This window comes from Echiichthys vipera (genome assembly GCF_963691815.1).
Source record: "Echiichthys vipera genome assembly, chromosome: 18".
In the NCBI taxonomy this organism is placed as follows: domain Eukaryota; kingdom Metazoa; phylum Chordata; class Actinopteri; order Perciformes; family Trachinidae; genus Echiichthys; species Echiichthys vipera.
The window spans coordinates 3220829-3245912 of record NC_139843.1 but is presented as its reverse complement, the minus strand read 5'-3'; the positions used below and the strand labels follow the sequence as shown (position 1 = coordinate 3245912).

At 46.5% G+C, this 25084-nt stretch overlaps 1 protein-coding gene across 1 annotated transcript in view; it reads right to left on the bottom strand.

The window, feature by feature from the left end:
* Positions 1–470: 470 nt before the first annotated feature.
* Positions 471–25084, bottom strand: part of LOC310960451 (corticotropin-releasing factor receptor 1-like) — a gene marked incomplete at both ends in the record, with an annotated part of 79154 nt that continues 54540 nt past the window's right edge. Inside the window, 9 exons of the mRNA XM_083932159.1 lie at positions 471–611; positions 3869–3910; positions 4124–4259; positions 4997–5082; positions 11585–11657; positions 14480–14540; positions 16366–16519; positions 16604–16724; positions 24595–24701. Of these exons, the coding sequence (XP_083788285.1) occupies positions 471–611; positions 3869–3910; positions 4124–4259; positions 4997–5082; positions 11585–11657; positions 14480–14540; positions 16366–16519; positions 16604–16724; positions 24595–24701 (921 nt within the window). The remainder of the gene's footprint in view (positions 612–3868; positions 3911–4123; positions 4260–4996; positions 5083–11584; positions 11658–14479; positions 14541–16365; positions 16520–16603; positions 16725–24594; positions 24702–25084) is intronic.

The window sequence follows — 25084 nt, the reverse complement described above, 5'->3', positions numbered from 1 at the left end:
ACTCGACGGACAACTACGACCGGGCCGCTCAAAAGAAAGAAGGAGTTTTAAAACGTAGTCGCTGCGTTTGAGTCCAGCAGCGAGCGGAGGAGAGTCCGGTCCGCCGCGGCCCGGAGACTCTTCCAGATCGCACTGATAACAAATAAAAATAAAAACAGACAAAGTGTGCGAGCAGGAACACAACGGAGCGTTTCTATGGCAGGCAGACACGGAGGAATACGGAGTGCTGTACATTCACACCCGGATTCAAAGTCACACGTGGTCACGCTGCGTCCCCTGATCCTGATCCACTAACCTCCCGTCTCATAAAGTCCGCAGTGTCCTTCCTCGTCCGTATATAACGTCCCTCCTGAGGTTTGGAGACTGATGCAGCCTCTCCTCCTCCGGTGCACCAAGCGTCTCCGTGTGGCACAAAGCGATGACGAAGCGCGTATCCAGGACAACGCCGCGCCCCCCTCACCCCCCCTCCCTCATAGGGACGTGGACTGCTTGATGCTGTGAAAGCTGACCCGTGAAGGGGACGTGGGGATGGACATGGCCTGGGTCATCCGGGCGCGGATGGAGTGCTGCTCCTGCCAGCGGTGGAAGCGCTTCCTCACGGCCGAGCGCACCTGTGGACACACGGAGAGCAGACGCACGCTCGCGTCAATACATCATACGGAGCGAGTTTTGTTTTCAAAGACGCAGAAACAACAACACAAAGCTGCTGTTGGTGATTTAAAGTAAAGAGAAATAAGAATCTAAGACGCAGAAATACAGTTGGTTTATAGGAGGAAGTAGATAAACATGTATCTGTAGATAATGCTAAGATAGGGTGTTATGAATAAACTGTTTACATGAGTCAAAAATGTTATTAAAAGCTTATTAACAGCTATAAAGATAAAGAAAGAGATGATGAGTTTCATTTTTCAGTCAAAATGAATAAAAAAAAATCAAAAACTCAAGAGAAACTGGGTCAAAACCGTCAAACAGGAAGGAAATAAAACACAATTACAGTTAAAAATATAAGATATTAAGATTATTTAAGATTATTAAATCCTGATACTAAAGATTTACTTTGATGGCAAAATCTGTTTAATTCTAAAATACTGATCATAATTCTGAGATATTTGTTAATCTGTCAAAGTCTGATTTAAAAATATAATTATTTATTTATTATTTTGACTTAAAATATCAAAAGTGCAGTTACCTAATATATGAAAATAATGAGTTAATATCTGAATCAATGAGAAACTTTATGAAAATAATGAGAAACTTTATGAAAATAATGAGAAACTTTATGAAAATAATGAGAAACTTTATGAAATGAATGAGAAACTTAATCAAAATGAGTTAATATCTCAATGAGAAACGTTCTTGAAATAATAACAACATAATATAATAATATGGTAATAACGTATTATTTTGACATTATGAGTTTTTTATAAAGTGATATTTTGGTGAAAGTTGAAATCTTTTGTCTTTTTTCTTCCACATTAATTTTGTGACGACTCTTGTTGATGTTTTAAACGTTCCTTCACTTTCATCTGTTTTTGTTTGTTTCCATATCATCAGTTTTATTTTATTATTATATTATTTATTATATATTATATCTGTGATGTTGAGTCTATAACGGAGCAACAACAGGCGGTGAATCATTCTCTCTCCCTCTCCTCCCTCTCTCTCTTTCCTCCTGCAACTCTCTCTCTTGCTCTCTCCCTCCCTCTTCTTCTTCTCTCCATTCCTGCCTCTCTCTCTCTCCCCTCTCTCCCTCTCCCCCCCCTCCTTCTCCCCCTCCCTCCCTCTCTCCCCCCCTCTCTCTTCTCTCCATCCCTGCCTCTCCCCCCCTCTCCCTCTCTCTACCCCCCCCCTCTCTCTCTCTCCTTCTCCCCCTCCCTCTCTCTCTCCCCCCCTCTCTCTCTCCCTCTCTTCTCTCCATCCCTGCCTCTCTCTCTCCCTCCCTCTCTTCTCTCCATTCCTGCCTCTCTCTCTCTCTCCCTCCCCTCTCTCTCTCCTTCTCCCCCCCCCTCTCTCCCTCCCTCCCTCTCCCCCCCTCTCTCTTCTCTCCATCCCTGCCTCTCCCCCCCTCTACCCCCCCCCTCTCTCTCTCTCACTCCCTCCCTCTCTCTCCCCCCTTCTCTCCCCCTCTCTCCCTCTCCCTCTCCCCCCCCCCTCTCTCCAGTAATCACAGCTCCGTCTCTAACAGGAGGAGCTTTGACCTGAAACGCTTGATCCGCAGAACACAAAAACAATCACTTTAACGCGTTTCACGTCTCCGCTCATCAGCTGTGTGGCCGCTGCCCTCCGCGCAGACGCGTTAACCCACCGCACGCACACTTCAGCGCTACGCGTTTCCCCTTTCCCTCGGATGTGAGCGCGAGCATCCTCTGTTCATCCTTTGTCTCGTTTCTTCTTTGCTCCCTGAAACAAAACACTAAATCAATAACCTCTGTAAGCCATGCATGCGATTAAAGGCCCTGCAACACGGACCCACGATGAGATGTTCATTCATCACGCGGCGTGGGACGGCGGGCGAAGGCCACAGCGGGCTGATATTCCATCTGTGCAGCCTGCGGAGTCATAATTATCTGTGATGAGACTCAAACACCAGATTATGATTCAGCCGGCGAGCCACCGGGCCGCCTTAATTAAACATCTGACATAATCCTCATTGTGGCGATGAAAAGGTCAAGTGACGCTGTGATTATCTTTACGTCTTCTTCTTCTTCACTTCGGGGGACGCGCGGCGACGTCAGGCGGGGCGTTATCGATCCAAACCTTAGAAGAGAGCGCCGCGGTAGTTCATTTATTAAGTAAAAGCCGACTTTAGGAGGTAAATCCTTCACAGGCTCTGTCTCGGTTTTTACTTTAGGATGAAATGATGCTTTTTTGGTCCCGCGGCGAGGAAACGTGCCGTGTTACAGCAGCAGAGGGGGTCATTTACTAAAGAGGCGTCAGGGAAATGTTAAAAATTTAAATAAATACACAAACTTCCTCAGACGTTGGAGTCAGATCGATGCGGCTCAAGATTTAACCCAGAATAAAAGTCTATTTCAGGTGTTTTGTTTATTTTTCTTCTACAACTCAAGCTAAGAAAATAAAGTTCTGCAGCATTCGCCGATGGCTCAGCGCCCCGAGCAGGTGGGGGTTCGGTGCCTTGCTCAACAGCACCTCGGCAGTGCCCAGGACCAATTTAGAGTTATCAATGAACCGAACACCTGCACGTCTTTGGACTGTGGGAGGAAACCGGAGAACCCGGAGAAAACCCACGCAGACACGGGGAGAACATGCAAACTCCACACAGAAAGGCTGGGATTTGAACCAGGAACCCTCTCGCTGTGAGGCTGTTATTATAAGCACCTGTGTGATATGAGTGGAGATGTCGTCTGTGAGACACATCCATAGGTTGCACCAACAGAACACGTCTCCGGTGGGACTTAAAGAGGCACGTGGAGAAAACCCACGCAGACACAGGGACAGAAGGGCCCCAGCAGGGATTCAAACCTGGAACCCTCTGCACTGCTGTGAGGCGACAGTGCTAACCACCACACCAGCGTGTCGCCCTACTTCTGCAGGCATGCATATTCTTATTTCTGCTCTATTTTGAGACGGTTTCCTCCTCCGATTTCATCCGTGGGACCAAATTAAGGCCGACAGTGTCATAAAGAGTAGAAAGTGATGTCGCTTAAACACGACAAGTCCTAATTGTGCCCTAAATACAACCGCTTCAGGCCGCCGCATCGCTCCGTTCCCCCTAACAACCCACGGCAACAGTCACCAAAAGGGAGAGTGGGAGCAGCCTGAAGACGGACGGGAAACATAAATAAGAGTCTGAAGCAGAGGGGGGGGGGGGGCTGTGTGATCGATCCTTGGATGTGAAAGTGCTTACCTCGCTGTTTAGGAAGCAGTAAAACACGGACACAAAGAAGCCCTGTGTGCAGAGGAGGGGGGGGGGGGGGGGGGGGGGGACAAAGCGTCAGGAAACACTGTGGGTTATCACACATTCATTCAATCATCTCCGGAGCGGAACGCTGTAATTAAGCTGTCCACTCATTACAATTACTGCGACTTTGTTTACAGACAACAAGCCCGAATAAATGTTACTGTCCTGCCCGAGAGCCTTTGTCCGCGGGCTCGTTTGTACCTGGAAGGACTCCAGGAACGAGTTGAAATAGATGAAGACGATCTGCGAGATCTCGTCCTCCCCCGGGTTGACGAAGAACAGCATGTAGGTGATCCCCAGGAGAGGCAGGAGGACCAGCGTGGCCTTCACGGCTTTCCTGCAGGTGGAACGGCGACAGAGAGGGTCATCAGGACACCGACCCGGCGTCAGTGAGTCACACACACGACAACAGAACTGACAGGAAATAAAGGCGGTAAAACATTCAGCGTGAAAAACCGACTGCAACTGAATTTCCATAACTGGGTTCCTGCACATTTTACATTTAAAACAAAGTGGTTAGAGCAGCTGAAGATGCCGCAGGTTCGACTCCCACCTGCGGCTGTTGCCTCGAGCACCTTCAGCTGCACTAACCACTGTTCCCCCTTTACTGCAGGTCTCCCCCCCTCTCTCTCTCACCCCATTTCCTGTCTGTCCTTTATAATAAAAGGCTTGAAAACTGCCAAATTTCTTTTTTTTTTTAAAAAGACACATTTTCAGACTTCTCTTTTCTTCATTATCATTAAAAACCCGTCAATCTCATCTCATCTCATCTTCAGCCTCTTATCCGGGGTCGGGTCTCGGGGGCAGCAGCTCCAGCAGGGGACCCCAAACGTCCCTTTCCCGGGCCACATTAACCAGCTCTAACTGGGGGATCCTGAGGCGTTCCCAGGCCAGTGTGGAGATCTAATCTCTCCACCTGGTCCTGGGTCTTCCCCGAGGCCTCCTCCCAGCTGGACGTGCCTGGAACACCTCCCTAGGGAGGCGCCCAGGGTTCATCCTTACCAGATGATCCTGAACCACCAAATGCTGCTGAAACTAGAAGCATCTGAACGGGCAGGTCACATCGAAACGTACCTGTACTGGATCGTCTCGGACGTGGTGGATGCTCGCAGTTTGGTCATCAGGATCCTCACGATGTTGAAGAGGAAAATGAAGTTGATCTGCGGGGAAAAATCCAATATGATAATGAGGAATAAAATCATTGAATAACGCGGTGTTAAGATGTGTTACAGGCAGGTTTTTAACCTGAGGCCGCTCATGTTTACGTCTTCAGTGACATCCACGTAAACACAGACAGTGGCCAAGTCTCAGTATTACGATTAACCACAACGTATAACTAACTACTGGAGAACAGTGCTGGACTTTTCCCTTTGTGTTTAATGTGAATTTACGGATCAAAGGCCCAATTTCAGGAGCCCGGTCCATATTCAACAGAAGGATCCAGAGAACAAAGAGTTAGTGAGCTGCTTGCTCCATAGCTGCTCATCTCATCCGTGGAAGCCTCCATGTTGTTCACACTCAACAGTCTCTTCTGTTTCACTTCAATGCACCAAAGAAACCAACACTGATTGGTTCAGACTGGTCAAACTTCTCCACCGCACGTTGCCAGACTGATCTGAGAGTAAAATACGGAGCTCAGAGATCAGGACGGGCTCACGAGGCTGATCAAACACCATCAAATGCTTCCAGCTGAGCTTCAAACCTGCAGACTCTCATTCTTCTCAACCAGACACGTCATTCGTTTTGACTGTGATTCAGGCTTTAATATTGATGTTATATTATAGTAATTTAATCCTGCACTGATTCACGCGTGCTGGTGTCGTTGATGTACACTCTGTCTGCTTAAGTGTTTTTCTGACAGACTATATAATGGTTATTAAATGTAAATGAATGTCTCAGCGCTCGGGGACTGCAGATGGAGAATAGCTAATAGCTAAATGTGGCGTAAAACCATCTGTCTGCGTTTTGAGATCAGTGTTTTCCTTGACAGTAAGAAAGCTAAAGTCTCTTTCCTGGTTAAGTGAGATTATTTCTCCCACAATGTGATGAACGACAACGTCCACGGTGTGTGTGCAATAGGTGCGAATGATGTAACACAAGAGCGAAAATAGCTGAAGGAAGACTTTCCGAGCCGACCTGACCTTGGCCCTCCGCAGACGCATGGCATCCTTTCAAGAACCATCCGTGTGTTCTCACTCGCCCGGCGCATTAGTGCTCGTGTTATCATGTTTAATAACATCCTGCATTTATATATTACAGCCCTGCACCTCTTTATTGCTGACATTAACAGCCACCGGGGGGTTGAAAGGCATTGAAAGTTCAGCCCCCCCGACAGGAGATCCCACACGTATTCTGGTGACCTGACGATGCTGCTGCTGCTGCACGATCGAGTGCTCGTCACTGAGATAAAAGCCTGAGAGGAGCCGTTGGATGTAAGACATTTTGGGTGAAAGTAGCAGAGAGATATTGAAGGAGGCAGATGTGTGCTTTAGGGGGAGAGAGAGAAGGAGAGAGGGAGAGAGAGAGAGAGAGAAACCTAAAGTGCCTCTCGGAGCGATGACTTTTTCCACCAAAGAGTGGAGATAAGGGAGCGTGTGGTTTCTGGGAAGGTCAGTCCACCACTGGAGACCCAGCAGGGAGAAAATAGTCCAAACTGAGCAGAGAAATGCTCCAATCACCAAAGCGAGGAGAGAGCGAGTGCACGTGGATCAGGGCTGAGGACAGTGGAACAAGTACGCTGAACTTTTACTGAAGAAAGCAGCAAAAACCACAGTTAGTCGTTAGCGATGTGACGATATCAGAACGTGCTGACGATCTGTCGAAGCAGAGAGATCGTAGCATCGTCTGTAGGGCTCAGTCTAGCCCCTGCTGTTCTCTGCTCTGCACAGACGCATCCGGGCATACGTGTGACGTGTTACGGCGTGATGACGTATAGGCAGCAAGAAGCATTCGCCGAGGCCCAGGTAGTGTGAGTTCAAACAGGCACAATCAGTGGGAGTGGCCCTTTAAGAGCTCCTCCTGAAAAAGCCCCATCTGCTCTGATTGGTCGGCCTCTTCTTCTGAACTCTTTGAGTCTCTGCATCGTCACTGCAGCCGGGGAATGACTGTTACGCTCAGTTCAGACGGGTTGAAACTTGCAGAGTGCAGGTCCGTAAACTTCTGAAACCTGCCCGTTCACACCGGAGAGACGGGAGGAGGCGGAGTGTCATCTCCATAGCAACAATGCCGTGTACGTCCGTTCTAACCTTATTTTTCAGGCTTTTTTTTGTTTTTTGTAGCGGAAATACTCACGACAGCTGCATTTCTAGAGAAAATAAGGTTCTTATTTCCCTGATTCACCGCTTTGTGTCAGATTACAGTGCTTGCTCGACTCTCTCTCTCTCTCTCACACACACTCGTTGAGCCTCCGTCCAAATAGTCCATTTTCACCCAGCTGAGAGTTTGTCAGTGACTTGACCAGCGGACTTCGCTCAGACTTAATCGGCTGTTGAAACAGGTGACGTGTGTTTCGCTCTAAAACCAGCTGCTGGTGATGTAACAGGCTGAGTCGCAGGCGACAACATGAGCCGGATTCCAGAGGACACGGGTCAGTTCACGCCGCTGCAAACTCTAAAAGAGTTCTGTCATCATTGGTCTGAACCGCACTTTCGAGATGCCCCGACACCTGATACAGAGGTTAACTTGTGGTTTGAGGCACTAGTGTGACTCTGTTGTTGTTTTTCGGCGACACATGCAGAAAACTAGACCGCCTCGTGTTCGTGTTGTCTCCCAGATGAGATAATTACACTCAGACAGTCTTAATTTTGGGTTCTGTCAGCTGTCGTCAGCTGCTGTGATTCGGGGAGAAGCGTGTGTTGTTTTGTTTGTGTCATGATTTGCAGCCCTCCCCTCGGTTCCTCTCTGCTGGTTAGTTTGTGTCCCGCTGTTGAGCACAGAGCTTGTAACTCGCTTTTACTCCTTTTCTTTCTCCGGTAAACAATAAATGGCAGTGATCGCCTGGCTTCATCGGTGGTGTGTTGCTTCCCTTTAGACCCCTGCAGGGTTTGTAACAAAAATATGGTAAATGGCGAATGGACTTGTACTCTGGTCTTCTGACTACTGAAGGCGCTTTTACACTATTTGTCACATTCACACTGATGGCAGTGGACATCTACAGACCATCTAATCTAATCATTCACACCACATTCACACACCCATGAGCAGCACGGGGAGCAATTCAGGGTTCAGTGTCTTGCCCGTGGACACTCCGACATGTGGACCGGGGTGGCTGGGGATCGAACAGCTGATCTCTTGAATGGAGGACGACCCACTCTACCACTGAGCCACACCCGCATATATCTGAGCATACTCATATCTACTGTTTATCATTTATATCACCACTGTACGTTTATTTACCGGTCAATCTTTGTTCCTACCCTCACCTGTGGTCATGAAAGCTGGGTCAGGACCCAAAGACAGAGGTCGCGGGTCCTAGGGTCTGAAATGTGTTTCGTCAGGAGGGGGTCTGGAGTCTCCCTTAGAGAGAGGGGGAGAAGTTCAGCATCCGTGAGGAACTCGGAGTAGAGCCGCTGCTCCTTTGTGTTGAAAGGAGCCAGTTGAGGTGGTTCAGGATCATCTGGTCTGGATGAACCCTGGGCGCCTCCCTAGGGAGGTGTTCCAGGCACGTCCAGCTGGGAGGAGGCCTCGGGGAAGACCCAGGACCAGGTGGAGAGATTAGATCTCCACACTGGCCTGGGAACGCCTCAGGATCCCCCAGTTAGAGCTGGTTAATGTGGCCCGGGAAAGGGAAGTTTGGGGTACCCTGCTAAAGCTGCTGCCCCCGAGACCTGACCCCGGATAAGCGGCTGAAGAGGAGAATGAATGGGATATATGTTTATTTATATACATGCATTACTCTGCACTTGCTGCTTTTTGCCCTCTGGTCGCAGCTGGTAAAATCAACTAAAGCTATAAAATAAATGCAGTAAAGTAATATTTTATTATGATGTGTAGAAGAGTGGAAGTACAACTACCTGGAAGTAATTAAGTACAGAGCTTGAGTAAATGGGTTTTCCACCTCTGGACGGAGGATGCGGACAGCAGGGGAGTTACTGCAGTCCAAACGACAGATGACTAAATCTTGTCCGAGGAGTCGGGCTGTAACTCTGTAAAATCTGCAGGATCGTTTAACATGAACCCTGCCGGAGGGCCGCGAGTCTGTCCGCAGAGCGAGGAAGAGTCACAACAACTCAACTCCGCTCTGAACGCTGAAGGAGAGGTCCTGCAGGTGGTCGATGTCCAGACGAGGACTGACACAGAAGCTGAGAAATGTCCTGCTGTGGACGAGGGCAGCAGCGGAACAGATTTGTATACTCGACTGTTTACTCGCAAAATACGTCATCCCAATTACTGGGAATACGTTTGGGTCAGGGGTGACCCGGTGGTATAGTGGTGGTTGGCACTGTTGCCTCACAGCGAGAGGGTTCCTGGTTCGCATCCTGGCTGGGGCCCTTCTGTGTGGAGTTTGCATGTTGTCCTTGTGTCTGCGTGGGTTTTCTCCGGGTTCTCCGGTTTCCTCCCACAGTCCAAAGACGTGCAGGTGTTCGGTTCATTGATGACTCTAAATCACCCGTAGGTGTGAATGGTTGTCTGTCTCTGTTCGTCTCTGTGTCCTGTGATAGACTGGCGTCCTGTCCAGGGTGGACCCCGCCTCACGCCCGATGTCAGCTGGGATCGGCTTCAGCACCCCACGACCCCGACAGGGACAAGAGGCTGAAGATGAATGAATGAATGAATGAATGTTTGGATTAGACGACAGGTTAGAGCGCACAGAAGGGAGGACATGACGCAGATACACTTCCTAATTTGGACAAACAACCTGAGACTCTTTGGCGTCGGTCCAGAGATGTGGACCTGACACACGTCTGTTTCCGACAGAAGTTCCCAAATCTCGTCTCCAGTTAGACGTTTTCGTTGCTGTCTTTGTGTAAATCACCTTCTTCTTCACAGTGAGAGAAGAGGTTTGATTTCCTCCACTGTTGGCCGACTCCTGATATAAACGTTATCATGAATGAGCGGCTGTTTTCACACGTGGGCTCACTCGGAGATTAAGCAGGGTACGTTCTCGCATACAGACCCACCGGGTTATGTATAGATCAGTGGTCCTCAAACTTTGTACGTGACGTAAATATCAAGTCCCACCACTGAGACCAATGTTAAAATACAGCAGCGTAGGCCGACACTATTCAGCCACAGCCACACTGTAGGAAGGAGACACATCAGAACAGACACGTCAGTGCTTTCAAACCCATCATTTCACCTCTGCTGACTCTCTTCCATCACAGTTTAGATCTTAATTCGGCTCCAATTACACGACTGACGTGTTTTAATCAAACATAAAAGAGGCGTCATTGATTTCCTTCCTTCCAGTTAACTTCTTAAAGCGATTCTGTACGTAACCCCTCACAGCTCGGGTCGCAAAGGGACGCTACGTTTTTGGTAAATTGCTGGAAACTTTCCAGAAACAAAAGTATGACAGGAAATTCATTCATTCATTCATCTTCAACCGCTTGTCCCTGTCGGGGTTGCGGGCAGGCTGGAGCTGATCCCAGCTGACATCGGGCGTGAGGCGGGGTCCACCCTGGACAGGACGCCAGTCTATCACAGGACACATAGAGACGAACAGAGACAGACAACCATTCACACCTACGGGTGATTTAGAGTCATCAATGAACCCAACACCTGCACGTCTTTGGACTGTCGGAGGAAACCGGAGAACCCGGAGTGCTAAACTTATTTTAAATTACATTTCAAGGATGTTAAAAGTATTTTCTTAGTAGATTCATCCACAGTTTGAGGAGCAGTGTTTCAGGTTTGCAGTGCACGTGTGGAAGCAGCTGCAGACCCACCTGAAAATCAAAACCCCTTCACACGTATGCTAAGTATAGAACATTTCCACAGCTTTACCTCGACGAAGAACTGAAGATGATTTATGCTCTCTTCAAAACCCGATGATCAAGGTGGCGACGGACCAGCGCCGCCTGCGTTCTGTGAGGTAAAATGACTGTTTCTGTCAAAGGAGTCTGGTGGCTTTGAAGAGAGCGGAGATAACGGCTCCAGCACCCCGTCGGAAAGAGCCGTCAGTCAGCACGTTAAAGCTGTGAGGATAGTCTAAATATAGCGTAACTGACCGTCGTATACTGACTGTGGAGAAGTGCATCATGTGACCGCGGTTTAGATTCAAACTCTCCCTTTAAGATGCCTTGTTTCTGTGATTTAAAGTTCAGCTGCTGGATGTGGAGCTGGATGTGAACGTTATTGACACCACAAACCCGGTGAAGTAATTAAATAAGAGCATGGAAAACGTCCCCGAGGGAGTGAAGATAATAACCCAATAAGATGCACAAACAAGACTGAACAGATCCTTGGATTTCGTTCTTGTTTTCCAGCAGGATTCCCATATTTCCCGTTAAGGTGCCAAGCTGCGGAGATTTAAATGTTACGCTCGACAGGTAAAGTGTTAGAACCTCACATTCATCATCTCCAACGTGAAGAATGTGTGCCGCTTCCAATATTTCACGCCTGTCAGGCATTTTTAAAAGACATAATAAAGACTAATTGTGTCAGCGAGTTATGTAAAAGGCTGCTACTGCAGGATGGAAATAAAAGAAAAAGGAGTCTTACCACTAAGACGAGAATCATGGGCCCTTGGTAGATGTAGTCTGTGTAAACGCCAGCTCGCTTCCCAAACCAGCACCTGAAATCAAACCAGAAGCAGTCAGACGCGTTTACGTCCAACAGGAACGTTGATTTAGATCCTTCGTCATTAGGAATTCAGCAGGAATTATGTCAATTAGTCCGTAATTTACCACAAATATCAATCAAACTGTAGAGCGTGCAGGATAATTATTGATCATAATTGTTTTTCTTAAAACACAGGGAAACATCTGTGTTATGAGAATACTTCTAATACAGAATGATCTTGTTTTAGGGCGCACTCACACTGTCCATCCGTACCGTGCCCAAACAGGTTTTACGGGTAAAGTCTGGTTCCTTTGACCAGTGTGAGTGCAACCGTACCGCGTCTAGGAGCGGCACGCTTGCCGTCCACGGCCCGTTTGGGAGAGTTGGGCTTTAGTAAAGCACGATTGCACGTGTACGAGCACGAGCGTGCGCACGTGTACGAGCACGAGGTCTACGGCGGTTCTGAGGTCATTTCCTGTGCGCCTGTTGGGATGTAGAAAAAAGAAGGAGGGACCATGCGCGGACATTTCAAACAATGGCGGTGAAAGGTTCACGTTGGTGTGATGCGGAGGTGGAGTGTTTACTGCAGATTTGGTCGATGAAAAGATTCAAAAACAGTCGACAAGACGCACAAAAACTCCGAGGTCTACGGAAAGATCTGGAAACAAAGCCACGCATCGCCATGACGTCATCAATGCGTGTGACGTGTTACGGCGTGATGACGTATAGGCAGCAAGAAGCATTCTCCGAGGCCCAGGTAGTGTGAGCACAAACGGGCCTGGAGGGGGGGACAGACGCACAGTGGGAGGGCGCCCTTAGTCATTTCCCAGAAACAAGAAAAGTAAGGCAGGACGCTGCACGAGAAAGAACAGATAACACTTGTTTTAATATAATAAAAAATAACATTGTGAAGTATCTCACTGCACTGGGTGATTTATTCACTTGGAAGTAAATCAGAGGATGAAGCTCGGGTTGTTCTGCATTTTTCATATTGTCAACAACTTCCATGAGAAGATAAGAAGTCGTCTCTCACTGTGACGTCTGTCTACTGAAGACATCCATCTTTCAAATCAGGTCGTAAATATTCTGTTAAAAGCTGATTATTGTAGTTTTTTATCAGACAAACAAGACGAAACAGAGCATTTGTTGGGGGCTATTTTCAGTGGCGGATATTACCACACTACAGTGAGTATTTGTGTGAGCAGGACGGTGTGTGCAATAAGTGCTGCAACAATTAAACGGTCCATTAAACGATTAAACTACTAAATTAGTCGCTGACTATTTTGAAAATCAATGAAACTTTTTGAGTCTTTTTTGAGTCAGAAATAATTCAAAATCCTCTGGTTTCAGCTTCTTAAATGTGATTTCTTTCTGGTTTCTTTCCTCTTCTGTGACGATTAACTGAAAATCTCTGAGTTTTGGACAAAACAAGACATTTGAGGACGTCGTCTTGGGCTTTTTAGGAAACACTGATCAACATTTTCTGACATTTTTCAGTCAGTTGCAGCTGGATATGGGACTGAGTCCCAATAAACTACAGTGTGTGTGTGTCAGTGTGTGTGTGTCTGTGTGTTCATGGGGATGAAGGAACATGTGATCCAGTGCAACAGTGTGGCTCACTGACTATATTCACATGTACACTAATATTCCACTATTATAATAACACTGATACTTTGATACTGTATGGGTCATAAAACAGCATATTCCATGTGGATATTATTCCTAATGTACATGTGGGATTTGCTGATATTAGATTTTTTATAAGTGTTCTTTTGAACTCGTAAATCCTGCAGGTTAATCATTTTTGCAGAGCTGATGCTGGATGAAGAGCCGTATCACGCCTTTCTCCTCTCTGTTGACAGTTAACTTTAGTCTTTGTTTTCTTTTTATAACTGCTGACAAATAGTAGCAGTGGCAAGTAAATAAAACCAAAAAAGCATTAACTTTAAAAACCCTGAAGGTGCGTCTTGAGTTTATGGCCTCTCGCCTGTTTACGGTCAGCTCCGTGCGTTGAACACGAACCGACCGGACGACAGTTTGATGTAAAGTAAAGTACAGATGCACGTCCTAAAGAAAAGCACACGTTTCTGGTGCACGTCCTAAAGAAAAGCCTGTGTTGCTGGTGAACGTCCTAAAGAAAAGCACGTTTGTGGTCGGAGGGAGAAACACTGCGCCTACTTAAAACATCGTAAACGCTTTAATATGAACAAGCTTTTGGATTTGTGCAACTGCAGCAACAGCGTTCGTGTCTGACACCGACAGAAAATCCTCTTTGCGCGGCTGCGTCAATAAATATTAGTGGAATATTGATTTTGAATTAGTCATTCAGCAGGAATATTGTCTTTTTCAGAATATTTTGTGTTTTTAAACCACAAAGGAGAAGAAAGCAGATATATCAGGCTTTGAGACACACACACAATACGTGGTAGCAGCTACTTTCGTTGTTAATTTTAGGTTTTTAATGCGATTTATTGGGAATAAGGAGAATAGGGAAGAAAGCCGTCCTTATGCTTCAGTAATGTGCACGCTTTAAGGACTTAAATGAGATGTTTTTCAGTGCACATTTATAAAATACTGAATCCATTTCCACCTGTCGAGGAGGTGCAGAAAGGGGCCACTTTGTATCAATCAAGCACCAAGCAATCGGCACCGCGGTGAACGTGGCCACGGGGGTAATGTTTAATTAAGTATAATGTACAATGCAAATGTTATTACCGCGGGTTATTAATAGACATTCATCTCCTTAATGAAATGCAGTTTGACTTTGCCCTTGTCCTCTTGTCATCAGGGGCAGTTTCTGTGAGTGTCTGAGAGGAGTCACAACAAAGGCCTTACTTCTCGTTGTCGTAGTACAGCTTCCCGATCGCCCAGGCCACAATGATAGGGAATGGTATACCTGCCAAAAGAGAAAGAGAGAAACCACAGATTCTTCTTTCATCTCTCTCTGCTGTTCAGATCACATAATATCTCTCGGGGGATTTCACGCCGCAGTATGAAATCCTCGTCTATTCTTTTCACCATCGCCTGCCAAGCTCTGTCAAAACCTATTGTTCCCCGCGCGCCGCGATCCGCGGATGCAAGCCGAGACATGTCACCGTGTGAACGTCCCTTTGTGAATGAATGAAAAGCTGGACTCTGGGTGATGATAATGCACAGTGATCGACTGATTTACTGACTTATGCGAGGAGAGTAAAGCAGCCGTTATCTGACCGCGAAGACCTCGCCGGCCGCCCCGTCACACACACACACGCAGGTCTCACGTCTCTGGAAACTTTCCACTTCGTTAGCAATGTACTGTCTTCAGCGTAATATTAAACCGCGGGAAAATCTACTCTCTCAAGCCTCGGATTACCTGAAATATGTCTTGTGGTTCTCGTCTCCTGTCCGTGCTCTGCTTTAATAATCTGTCCGCTCCTGAAGTCTGAGTCAAAGCAAAACCCAGCAAATATAGAATTTGATCTTATTTATTTTGTTTTCACGCCCATCCTGAAATCTGCTGCCATTCCTCCCCCTCCTTCACACGGAGGCTTCACGCCGCCCCGGGGGAAATGTAATCCAGATGGCACAATACACCTAATCTGAGAAGCACATAGTTTAGTTTGACAGTGTGAAACGGGGTGTTAGTGGACTCCACACCAATGCCTTTCCCAGCTGCCACACTCGATCCTGGTATCCCCATCAAGTCAAATGTCCCCATTGTTGGGTAAATTTGTGTCTGACCTTCAGTTCGTTGTGTTGACGTGAAGTAACCAAACTGACTGGAGTTAAACACATTTTAGGGATAACTCCCTTTCTTGCAGAGAGTTTTATGATAAAGACAGAAACCGTTCTCACGTCTGCGCACTGAGAGGTCAGCTAGAGCTAGGAGGCCGTTAGCTTAGCTTAGCATAAAGAGTGATTTCCTAAAACGTCATTAACATCATTTATACGGGGATTATGCTCCTGTAGTCCGATTTACACAATATGAGCAGCAAAAAGAACTAAAAATCCATTCAGTCCATCAGCCGCAGGGGAAACTGACCAATGGAAGCCATCCGGTCCGAAAGGCTCCCATTGACTTCTCGTCTCCCCTGATCCTCGCCCTTCCGCCTCGTCCCCCTCCCACTCCGTAAACTCTGAGCAGCTAGCGATTAGCTTAGCAGCTCAGCTAACGGAGCTTCTGTTACCAAGGAGAAGGAAAAGACCGATACTAGCTAGAGGCCTCTGCTCGCCCCGACGACGAAGGTTTTAGAACGAAGGTTGGAAGACAACGCAAATGGAGGGAGGAAAAGGCAGAAATGTGACCTACGTAGGAACCAAAGAGGAGTCAACCTCGAGGATTCCTTTGAGCGGTGGAGAAGGCTACGCCCGGATCTGGGACTGAAAACATGCTGTTTTATTGAGGTAGATGTTACATAAATATCCTCCATTAGTCTGAGTCAATACTGGCTTATGACTGTGAACATCCCCGGTCTGATAAACGCCGCCATAGAGACGTGCCAAAGGCGGAGTGTCATTAGGAGGTGATGGAGGGCGATATGAGCTCGAGGGGAGGAATCCTGGAACAGTGAGCGGAGGGTTTGGTTAGGTGTGTGTGTGTGTGTGTGTCTGTGTGTGTGTGTGTGGGGGGGGTGTTTAAATCTGTCTCAGAGGCTCAACTGATTTTCAAAATGTAGACCATAGCTTTAAGGTATTTTCAGCAGCTGAAGCGATGTGAGCTGTGCAGCAGTGAGTGTACGTACACCAGCCGATGCAGATGAACATCCATTTGCGCAGCTTGTCGGTGGAGTAGGTGAGGACGATGGCGGTGTGGAGGTAGCAGCCCTCGCCGAACATCCAAAAGAAGTTTGTGGAGTGGAAATAGTTGAAGGAGGCCGTGACGAGACGGCACCAAACCTGCACAATTAAAGCACAATTATACGTATTGTGTTAAGAGTGAAGAGACAAAAGTGTGTCTTGTCTTCATCGAGTGATACGCACCACGTTACTCTCGTGCACCTCCGGACTCATGGTCATTTGGACGATAAACCAGGTGGCGTTCCTCAGGATGAAGGCGGTGATGAGGTTCCAGTGGATGATGTTTCTCAGGCAGCGGATGCTCCTGTGAGAACAACAGAGAGAGAATAAGCTCCATACATATATTACAAACACTTCTCCTGCAGCGCCGTGAAGAGAACATTCACACTGAGACGATGTAAAAGCAAATATAAGATTTTCTAGTCTATTTAAAGCAAAGTCATTAAACTAAACTAATTAAAATAAACACTGGAAATGAAATGAACCTCAAAGCGTCTGGACTTAGACGAATACTTTCATATTTTGGGAAATGCAACTAATCACTTTATTACAGAGAGTTTAATGAGAAAACTGATACGACTCTTTTGTCTGAGCAGAGAATTCAGCAGGAGCTCGAGACGGATTAGCTTAGCTTAGCTTAGCTTAGCATAAAGACTGGAAGCAGAGGGAAACAGCTAGCCCGGCACATAAAACCACATTTGTCCCCTTTACATTTCTGTCTGTGTACAGAACAAGATATAGAACATTAACGTGACTTAATGAGCTTTGGAGTGGTTGTTTAATTTATGACCTTTGGACAGATTCAGGTTTTATGCTAAGCTAATCTAATTACATCCTCGCAGACAAAATAGCTGTATCTCAGCAGCTGTTTTTTAAATCATATTTACTCTTTCACATGTTTTTTCCCCCTAAAATATAATGAAATGTAGAGAAAGTTAAATATGATGAGCACAAATGGGTTTAGCAAAGACATTAAAGGTTGAATCTGGAGAATGAGCAGAACAGCTCCATCTAGTGTCTCAAGATCATTGTCACAACAACAAAAAATAAGTCCAGCAGTGGGGTTGCCAGGTTGGTCAGACCCGGCCCAGTAGCTCCAGGAGACCAGAGTCTGTTTGAGCCTGTTTGAACCCGTCCCCTCCAGAAAACCACAGCATCAAAACAAGGATTAGAGGAGTTTGACTGACAGTTAGCGTTAGCATTAGCCGTTCCAGCTAAGTGCAGATGAAAGTGATGTTAGCATCAAGGAGCAGCGTAGCCATGTGGGCGTGTGTTTGAATGGCGTTCCTCTCCTTTCTCTCAGTCCATGGAGTGAATGCTCGGCCTATAGTGACTCTGGTTGTTGCCCGTCTCCGCTCACTCAGCTGCTGGGACAAAGAACGCCCCCTTCACTGAGGCTCCCAAGCAGCTGCACGATTGGCTAACTCCATTTCACCCAGTGCCAGCTTACAGTAGCTGCACCCAACAACAGACAACCCTGGCAACCAGCAACGCCCAACGCTATTGGCTGCTACCATGGAAACACAACGGGACAGAAAGTCATTGTTAAACTGTTAAAGTGATCTTGTAAAAACAGGAAAGGAAGATGAAGCACATGAATAATGCAGCTTTACTCCGCGGAGCCCCTCACCCCTGATACAACCTGCAGTAACGTTTCATCCCTCTCGTTTGTGCCGTGCCCCGAACGCCTGATGTTTCTAATGCTTTAAATAAATTGACCTTAGGACACAATTAAGAAATCTCAGAGTGAGCGGCCGAGAATAGAAACGCACGGACGGAGCCAACCGGCACAGCAGTGGTGACGGCGTGGTGTGCTGTCACCAGCTGACGGCATTAACAGCCAGGAGAAGGCTGCTGCTTCCTCCGCCGCCAACTGCCGATCCCGTGATTTATTTTTGAGCGCGCATTAATTCTTAATAGGTGTCACTTGCACTGGCTTTGTGCTGAGTGAGCAGATGTGCAGGAGCAGGGGTATTTCCGGTGACATTGTGCGTTTGGGCGTGTGTTTTTTTTATTAGTGTTAACCATGAAGCTCAACACAACGGCCTCATTAACACAATGATACGCGCAGAAACGCCGCCGCAGCTTTGAAAGAAGAAGAAGAAGAAGAGCAGCCTTAAGGGTCAACAACATAAAGCTCTATGTTATAAAGCTCGCTGCCCCACAAACAGGCAGCTCCTTCCTCTCCATTATACCACGGTTAACACCGTTCTATAGGTTTAGTGTTTAATTTGGTGCTAACTGTGCGAGGGTCGGGGAAATCAGGGAAGCTCATCACGTGTTTGTGTTCTGTTGGTCTGTGAATGTTCTCATGTGTCCAGGTCGTTGTTATCCTCAAAGCAATTTCAGTCAAAAGCAACTGGACTTGGTTCTTTGTCAGGAAGACGTTTCACCTCTCAACCAAGAGGCTTCATCAGTTCATGTACGCACCTGACCAGACTGGGACTGGACCAGGACCAGGACCAGGACCAGGGACTGGACCAGGACCAGGACCAGGCTGGGACTGGACCAACTAACTGGTGTGAGATCCAGGTATTTAACCTCTCACAAGGCTCCTGTGACTCCAACGACTGTTGTTCAGACTCAATAGAGCACTAAAAAAGTCCAAATCAACTTCCCACCAACGACTGTCACTCTAACGACGCTCTTTGGCACTTGGAGCACAAAGGGTTTCAGTGACATCATCGGCCTTGTGAGAGGTTAAATACCTGGATCTCACACCAGTTAGTTGGACCAGTCCCAGCTTGGTCCTGGTCCAGTCCCAGCCTGGTCCTGGTCCAGTCCCAGCCTGGTCCAGTCCCAGCCTGGTCCTGGTCCTGGTCCTGGTCAGATGTGTACATGACTTGATGAAGCCTCTTGGATGAGAGGTGAAACGTCTTCCTAGACAAAGAACCAAGTCCAGTTGTTTTTGACTGAAATTGCTTTGAGGATTGTGTTGCAGACAAATATAAGAGTTGTATTCTTCTTATCTGCTTCTTTCCATTCATGTAAATGTTTAAATGTATTGTAATTGTGTGTGTAATGTAATGAATAGGCATTATATATATATATATACATATATATATATATATATATATATATATACATATATATATATATATATATATATATATATATATACATATATATATATATATTTATTTATATATATACCGCAGCTGTGATTAGTATCACAAAGGCAGCGAGTGCCAGAAGTGAACGGTCGTATTCATTATATTGACCTCGCTTCCTCTGGCGTCCTGCCGGTGGCTGCAGCTCGGCATTATGGGCAATAATTAAGAGTAAAACACTCCTGCAGAAGAGCATTTATCAAAGACACAGAGAAATGCATTTAACATGTTCTTGTGTCGCCGCGTTGAGTCTTACAGGAGTCGCAGTTTAAGCAGCAACACACGTATATTTTGATTTTACATTTAATTCAGTTTTTATTGTGTTTTTAACGTATTTCTTTATTTATTATTGTAGTTTATATTTTGTATTTGTGATTGTATTGTACAGCTGCTTCCTCAGGGATAATTAAGTTATCCATCTATCTATAACATTATTTTATATATTATATATTATATGCTGCATAATGGAATTCTCTTCCATTTTAATTTTATACATATATTATTATGTATGTTGTATTTATTTTAAGATGAGATGAGATGTTTTTGTTCCCCGAGGGGAAACCATTCAAATTAAATGAATAAAACATAAAATAATAGATTAAAGAGATGTGACATGCCCTATATTAAATATACATAAAGATAACACAAGTTAATTATGCAAATATTTGTGCAACTCTGCCAGTAATTAGAGTACAATATACGTATTATAAAATATATATTATGTTACAAAATATATGTGCAGTGTGAAATTTACATAAACTACAGAGGATAAATAAATAAAATAAGCGTAAAAATAAATAAAAACATTAGTAAATGAGTAAATAAAGAAGCAAATTAAAACAGGAATATTAATTAATGTCACACTTTATAATTTAATTAATAGTATATTTATTTTTGCTACATTTAACAGCATATTTATTAATAATTGGCTGATTTATTTATTTATGATTTGGCGCCTTCAGTCTTCCATAACTATGCAAATATTTGTGCACCTCTGCCAGAAATGAGGAGTAAAACACACATAATAATATATTAAAATACGGCATATTAATTAATAATGTGGTGATTTATTTATGTATGATTTTGGCAGCTTCAGTCTTCCGTATTGCCTTTCATAAATCATGCTTTGAGGCATTTTTGATGAGTCATTGTTCGCTCCCCGTCCCGTTTACAGCACAAACGTTCGTTAGCTTGAGTGTGTTTGAAGCTGCTGCAGCGACGTCACGGGTCAGAGGGGTGCGTTTGAACATCCACCGGCAAAAAAACATGTTTACATTTCCAAAAAGACGCCGTCTCATCTCATCTCATCTTCAGCCTCTTATCCGGGGTCGGGTCTCGGGGGCAGCAGCTCCAGCAGGGGACCCCAAACTTCCCTTTCCCGGGCCACATTAACCAGCTCTAACTGGGGGATCCTGAGGCGTTCCCAGGCCAGTGTGGAGATCTAATCTCTCCACCTGGTCCTGGGTCTTCCCCGAGGCCTCCTCCCAGCTGGACGTGCCTGGAACACCTCCCTAGGGAGGCGCCCAGGGTTCATCCTTACCAGATGATCCTGAACCACCTCAACTGGCTCCTTTCAACACAAAGGAGCAGCGGCTCTACTCCGAGTTCCTCACGGATGCTGAACTTCTCCCCCTCTCTCTAAGGGAGACTCCAGCCCCCCTCCTGAGGAAACACATTTCAGACGCTTGGACCTGGACCTGGTTCTTTGGGTCCTGACCCAGCTTTCATGACCACAGGTGAGGGTAGGAACCAGGACTGACCCATAGATCCAGAGCTTTGCCTTCCTCAGCTCTCTTTCTCTGCGGTCTGATTCATTAATGCCTTCATCGTCCCGGTCGAACAACGCGGACGAAGGAGACGTGCGGGTGAAGGTGAACAGCTTGCTCTCACTAAACGCTTGCTAAATAACAAACCCAGAACAATTTGATTCATTTCCTCTTGAAGTCTCACCCTGAAGCAGGTGGAGTTACAGGGAGACCGTTCCAGCTCTCAGGGTGAACAGAGAGTATCGTTTCTTCTTCATGCATATGAAGTGTGAGCTGACTGACAGTTGGAGCACTCCGAGGCCTGGATGGACGTCCTACGCAAACTCCTCTGGTTGAGTCATCGGAATTAAAGAAGCTGTGAGAAAATATCTGGCTCGCAGAGGCTGACAGTTTGGTTGGCTTGTTTTTCTTGAGCTTAGCGCATCGACGCACAGCAGTGAGCCGTCACACGCGGCAGCACTGATCCAAACGTCGGTTCAGTCTGCTGTTAAAGCTCTTTATAATCACTGTTTATGAGGTTTACAATCACAGCTCAGATACGACCGAGTATCTGCAGAATGAACATTCCTGGGTCTCATCAGAGGTCGACGGCTGGAAGAGAGAAGTTTTGTGTAAATATGACGTCACGTCCTCCATGGAAACAGAGCGGTCGGAGGGAAAACCTTCATGGGGGGAGGGAAGAGGGGAGAAGACACTTAGGGCGCCCTCCCACTGTGCCTCCGTCCCGTGCCCCGTGCTTTAGGGTCCTTGTCCCCCCCTCCAGGCCCGTTTGTACTCACACTACCTGGGCCTCGGAGAATGCTTCTTGCTGCCTATACGTCATCACGCCGTAACACGTCACACGCATTGATGACGTCATGGCGATGCGTGGCTTTGTTTCCAGATCTTTCCGTAGACCTCAGAGTTTTTGTGCGTCTTGTCGACTGTTTTTGAATCTTTTCATCGACCAAATCTGCAGTAAACACTCCACCTCCGCATCACACCAACGTGAACCTTTCACCGCCATTGTTTTAAATGTCCGCGCATGGCCCCTCCTTCTTTTTTCTACGTCCCAACAGGCGCACAGGAAAAACATCTATCCACGTAAGTGCAGGTGTCTCTTTCTCCACGTAAGTCAATGGGAAAAAGTCTTGTTGGGCGCCGACACCGAGGAAGTGTTTCCACCATTTGGCTTCACTCCACTTCCTGGAGGCGTCTATCGTTTTCCCAACCCGCTTTAGATGAAGCCAGGATCGACTGCATTGATGAATTCACTGTTTATCAGACCTCAGATTAGACAGCGATCAGCCAGCTGGCAGACTGACCCGCGGAGAGGAGAACAGTTGGCCGCCGCGAAGCAGTCCCATAGCAGCGGAGGGATTTTAGACCCAACATTAACCGCCGCTGCGAACTTCACCACATGAGCGACAACTTCATACTTAAATACAAGATGGAACCTTTCAGTTCATTTGTTGTTGTCCACATTAAACTCCTGCAAGAGGTTCACAGAAGACTGATCCTCGGCTGCTTTTAACCAGGAAGCAACGCTCCCTCTCGTCCACTCAACAGGGAGTTTGAACTTCTTCCCTCTGGTAGACGACACAAGGTACCTGGGGCAAATCGCTCACCTTCACCTTCATCCTGAATGCCATTGGAGCCCTGAACACTGTGGGAACACTCCCACTTTGCCCTGAGGATGTTTGCGTGTACGTGTTGCCGTTGTTGTCGCCGTCCTGCTTGTTGCTTTTACGAGACCAAAGACAAATTTCCACATTGTGGACGGTAAATGAAACCAAACCACAGTAACACAGCGACACTTTAAGTCTCTCTGGTCACTAACACCGGAGAGTCCATGTTAAAGACGTGTTCATATACGTGCACTAAACACCTCCAACCACGGTGCATCTCAATAAGGAACGTCCAGACGGAGAGCTTAAAATACTAATGCCCAGTGAGATCTAATGAAACATTCAGCAGATTCAATTTAATCCCGTTCAGATTCTGGATCAGTTTGGGATGAAAACAGTGGATTACGCACTCGATACAGGGTTGGCGGTTCAATCCCAGACGCCTCCTGTGCTCATGTCAGTGTCTCTGCTTTCAAACTTTTGCACAGAACTGTACAACACGGATATATTTTTACTGGATTCAGCAGCTCTTGCTTTTCTCCTTTACTGTGTTTACTCGTGTGCAACTAAACACCAAAGTAGATCCCTTGTATGTGAAAACCTGCTTGGCTGTAAACCGTATCCTGATGCACGGCAGCACTTGAGATAAAACCACTTCATTTCCATATTAATTAATTGAACCAAAGTGGCAGAAAAAGCCGGATCTATCAGACACCTAATGACCATGACATAAGCCTGGGATATTGTTTAATGATCCAGGAGACTCCTGTGTGTCCATGTTGAAGATATCATTAAGAGAAAACCTTGGAAATTGGAGCCATTTATATTCTGTTTCACTGTCACGCTAAAAAAAAAATGCTCAAACTGCGATTTCAGTGTTTTTTCAGCCCTCGAAAATCTCTCTCTCTCTCTCTCTCTCTCTCCCTCTCTCTCTCTCTCTCTCCCTCTCCCTCTCTCTCTCTGTTTTCTGCTGTAATCCTTTCCACCCTCTCTTCCCAGTTCCACAACACCGAGCATGAGTGTCAACCTTTCCCTCCATCACACTGGCAGCGGAGACCTTCCCTTAAATGGTTCTTTATCTCATTAAAAAAGTGAAAAAGGGTCGAGTAATAAATGCCAAACTCCTTCTCTACCCTTGTGCCATTTTTAGCCGGCCTGCACTTGTCCTCCCTCCCTCCCTTCCTCCCTCTCCCTCCCTCCCTGTGCAGGCCGCACAAACATGGATTGTGCATAAACGCTGTCCTGTAGAGCTCCTCTTCGCTGTGCCTCTCCGTGGCACTTCATGCTTTTCTCACCCCCCGGGGGTGTCACGCGGATCGATACCGGCCCCGGCTGCTGAGGGTGCTAAGACCTTTCTGTTGTTAACGCTCGGTTTGTTTCGGTTTGTCAGAGAAACCCATTGCACCTCCACTAGCTGTCCCAGCAGGCCTCCCTTCACGAGAGTGTTGTGCTTTTTCTTCCTGAGACGGGTCTATTATCTTCCGTTTGCGGGGAGATGTGCCCCAGTTTTCCCTCTAAACCCCCCCCTTACATCTGCGGGATTGAGATAGGGGAGGTTTCATCCCATGACCAAATGGTTTGTGAATAAGAACGAGAGGCGCTTTGAACGAGGGATCTTGAGAATACTGACGTTCCTGTCACATCGAGGACGTCTTCGGGATTATCAGCGGACTGCTGGGACCGACACTTACCTCAAACACAAGAAGAGGAAGAAGGCGACGAGCAGAGCCACCATGGAGATGCAGTGACCCAGGAAGTTTATGATCACAGCGATTTGGTAGTGCATCTTGCCTTTTTTCTGCAGGGGAGGAAAAAGAAGCACAGGATGAGTCTTTGGGGTATTTTACGATCTACGGAAAAACAATATTCAGGATAAGAAAAGTTACTTCAAAGGCTGAGAATCCTCTTACTGAGCAGCCGACTCTTGCTGCGTCTCTAAGCAGAGGCAGGTGTTTGTAGGGAACTTTTTTACACAATAAATGAATAAAAATGTGAAAGACTCACATTGGAAGCTGAGGTTTTTGATCACAATTGCATTATTAATAGCTACACTGTTTATTCAGCCTAACACATGATATAAAAAGGCAATTAAAAATATTCTAATATCCAGAAACGGCGAATATTATAACTCCAAACAGCCATGGACGGATGACCCCTGGACCGACATGTGAAAACAGATGT